A 3374-nucleotide genomic window follows, 5' to 3' on the forward strand; every position below is an offset into this window, starting at 1 on the left:
CCTGCTCTTGGGAGGGTGCGTGTGTGTGTGGAGATCTAGGACTAAGTCATAAGTGGTCTGAACAGAGGTTAGAAGTTAAACACCTGATAGACAAAAACGGTGGAACGATGATGTCTGACTTCCCTTTGGTGCTTTCACAATGTGTACGGTGGCTCTCGTCTGTGCCATGAGATGTCACCTCTAGCACAGACCTGCAAAAGAGGTCTTTTCCTCTCCACGATAAAGATGGGGAAGCTGAAGCTCAGGAGAAAAATATCATGAGGCGATCGGAATAAAAGGAGCGAGTGCTCGTATGCCCCACTCAGCTAAGGAAGAGACACGCCGAAGCCAGTGCCCGGGGTGGGTGCTGTGGGAGGGCAGCAGGCTGGGTCCCAGCGTGGCTCGCCCAGCAGCCCCCTGCCCGCCCACCCGCCCACAGCGAGCTGACCCTGTCTCACATCGGCGTGTGGGCCTCGGGCGAGTGGGAGTGCTCCGTGTCCACGGTCCAGGGCAACGCCAGCAAGAAGGTGGAGATCGTGGTGCTGGAGACCTCCGCCTCCTACTGCCCCGCAGAGCGTGTTGCCAACAACCGCGGGGACTTCAGGTTTGGGCCCTGCTCTGCTCTGCAGAGGGCTGCCCCCACCCCACCCCTGCTTGTGCATCTGAGGGCACCGGTGACCAGGGTCTCCCCGTCCACCCTCTTAGTTGAGGCCCACAGATGGAGAAAACGCTTCCTTTTGTCACTCAGCCCAAAGTCCTGCTGTTGCATTTACAGAGACCCTATGGGGCTGGCCGGTTAGCTCAGCTGGGTAGATCATGGTGTGATAACACCAAGGCCAAGGGTTCAGATCCCTGGACCAGCCAGCTGCCACAAAGAAAAGAGGGGCCCTGTCTTTACGTGTAAAGTCACCATCTGAGATGGGCTGCACGGCACAGAACATCTTTCATTTGTTTTCTTATATTAATAGGTTCAAAAAACTCACCCACGTAGAATATCACAGTTTAATATTCCAGTGACCCTCTCTGTTAGGTAGGGCAGGTATTATTCTGCTCCCTGTACAGCTGAGAACACTGAGGCCCAGAAAGGATAAATAACTTGCCTAAGACCGTAGCTAAGAAGCAGCAGAACTTGCACTTGAATTCAGAACTCTGAGTCCTGCCCCGTGTCACCTGTGACAGCACTGTCAGAACAAACACAGAGTTAGAAAGTAGAGTTTGGGAACCTCCTGAAGGCTGGTCTGAACCCCCTCTCCTAGATCCTTCCGCAAGGCCCCAGGAATCGCATCACAGTTCTAAGGGCACGGGAAGGGCCCTTGCCCTAAGGAACCTGCATCCTCCACACCTCCCGCCTCTGCCCTCAGGTGGCCTCGAACTCTGGCTGGCATCACAGCCTACCAGTCTTGCCTACAGTATCCCTTCACCTCTGTGCCCCTGAGCGGGGGTGCCCCTGGCACCCGAGCCTCTCGCCGGTGTGACCGAGCTGGACGCTGGGAGCCAGGGGACTATTCCCACTGTCTGTACACCAACGACATCACCCGGGTGCTGTACACCTTCGTGCTGGTGAGACTAGGAGAGGAGAGGGGCAGGGGCACCCCACCAGCGCTGGGTCCGGGGGATGGGGAAGGAAGGAAGCCTGCCCACCCCGCGAGGGTGGGGACCCCAGCCTCCAGGCTGTGTGCTGCACCTGCGCTCCCTGGGTGTGCTCAGCCGGGGGGGATGGGGCAGGCACCTGGCCCCTGGGTGCTTTCCTCTAGCTTCCCTCTTCCAGGGGATTCAGATCCCCCACGGCCACACTGGGGAAGGGGAGCAGGCCTCCATCCCATTCCTTGGCCACCCCACACCTCTTCATTCACCCCCACATCAAAGGCACAGTCCCACTGTGCTTAGGCTGGTGGTGCTGGAAGGGGCGGCCTTCGTTGCAATGGTCACAGCCTCTCAGGCGCCTCCTGTCTTGATTAGACCCCACAGGGGACCCAGACCCCTCTCCCAGGCACTGTCGCCCGGAGCATCAGCACAGAGGACTGGGGCCCCCTAGGGGCAGTTCTGGGGCAGAAGCAACAAGACCGACGATCCTCTTTCTTGCCCAAACACCCGCAGATGCCCATCAACGCCTCCAACGCACTGACCCTGGCCCATCAGCTGCGAGTGTACACGGCCGAGGCTGCCAGCTTCTCGGACATGATGGACGTAGTCTATGTGGCTCAGATGATCCAGAAGTTTTTGGGTTATGTCGACCAGATCAAAGAGGTGAGATTCTACTGGACGTCTGGGTCCCCTGGAAACCGTCCCCCTCATTTGCTGAAGCCTCTCTCACACCCCAGCCCAGGGTCCCAAACCCCACTCCTGCCCTTAGTGACCCCCCTGCCCCTCCAGCTGGCGGAGGTGATGGTGGACATGGCCAGCAACCTGATGCTGGTGGACGAGCACCTGCTGTGGCTGGCCCAGCGCGAGGACAAGGCCTGCAGCGGCATCGTGGGCGCCCTGGAGCGCATCGGGGGGGCCGCTCTCAGCCCCCACGCCCAGCACATCTCTGTGGTAATGTGGCCCGCGCGGGAGGAGCCCCCTGGAGGCCTGGCCCTGGGGGGGAGCTTGGAGTGGACGGGCCCACCTCCCTGTCAGGTGTGCACCTGCCGTGCCCCAGCTGGCAGCAACAGTCAGCGCGACTCAGCCCCGGGCCGGGTGCTGTCCAGTTCTGAGTGGTCAGGGACACTGTGAGGAGGGTGCCAGTGACACTGGAGCAGTTATGCAAGACTTCGTGATGGGGGACTGAGCTGCAGGGCTGGCCCAATAGAAAGAAATAGGGGGACAGTGAAAGGAGCAGAAGGGACAGGAGGAGGCTCGGCGGCGGGGCAGACAGCAGTTGCCGTGCAGTGAAGGGTAGCGGAGCTCCCTGAGGGAGGGCGAGGTGCCCAGTTCACAGCCACGGCAGAGCATCTTCTCCGTGCCAGGCCTTGCGCCAGGCACTTGTGGAGATGTGAAGTGGGTGAGACACGAAGCCTGCCCTCCAGCTGGGCCGGGGCAGCCGGACCAGCACACCTTAGAGGTGAGCACGACGGGAGCCGACATGTGAGTGGGACAGTCCGTGGCCAGGGGTGGCTGGTAGACTCCATGGCAGACGGAAGAGTGGCCAAGCCTTGAAAAGACTGTGAGGAATAAGGGGGGGCGCAGCCTGAGAGCACCTGGACAGAGGGAATGCACAGTCCCTGGCAGGCCACCAGACCTCAGATGCTGGGGTGACAAGTGCCCTGTCCCTAGAACTCGAGGAACGTGGCGTTGGAAGCCTACCTCATCAAGCCCCACAGCTACGTGGGCCTGACCTGCACGGCCTTCCAGAGGAGGGAGGTGGCGGCGCCGGGCGCACGGCCAGGCAGCCCCGGCCACAGCCCCCCGGCCGA

At 60.8% G+C, this 3374-nt stretch overlaps 1 protein-coding gene across 1 annotated transcript in view; it reads left to right on the forward strand.

Annotated features, from left to right (window-relative positions):
* GPR124 (G protein-coupled receptor 124) overlaps window positions 1-3374 on the forward strand; it is a 29904-nt gene that overhangs the window by 19888 nt on the left and 6642 nt on the right. Inside the window, exons 9-13 of the mRNA XM_008587956.1 lie at window positions 419-583; window positions 1341-1539; window positions 2077-2226; window positions 2353-2514; window positions 3235-3346. Coding sequence (XP_008586178.1) covers window positions 419-583; window positions 1341-1539; window positions 2077-2226; window positions 2353-2514; window positions 3235-3346 — 788 coding nt within the window. The remainder of the gene's footprint in view (window positions 1-418; window positions 584-1340; window positions 1540-2076; window positions 2227-2352; window positions 2515-3234; window positions 3347-3374) is intronic.

The sequence above is a fragment of the Galeopterus variegatus genome, unplaced genomic scaffold, assembly GCF_000696425.1.
Source record: "Galeopterus variegatus unplaced genomic scaffold, G_variegatus-3.0.2 Scaffold4605, whole genome shotgun sequence".
NCBI classification, from domain to species: domain Eukaryota; kingdom Metazoa; phylum Chordata; class Mammalia; order Dermoptera; family Cynocephalidae; genus Galeopterus; species Galeopterus variegatus.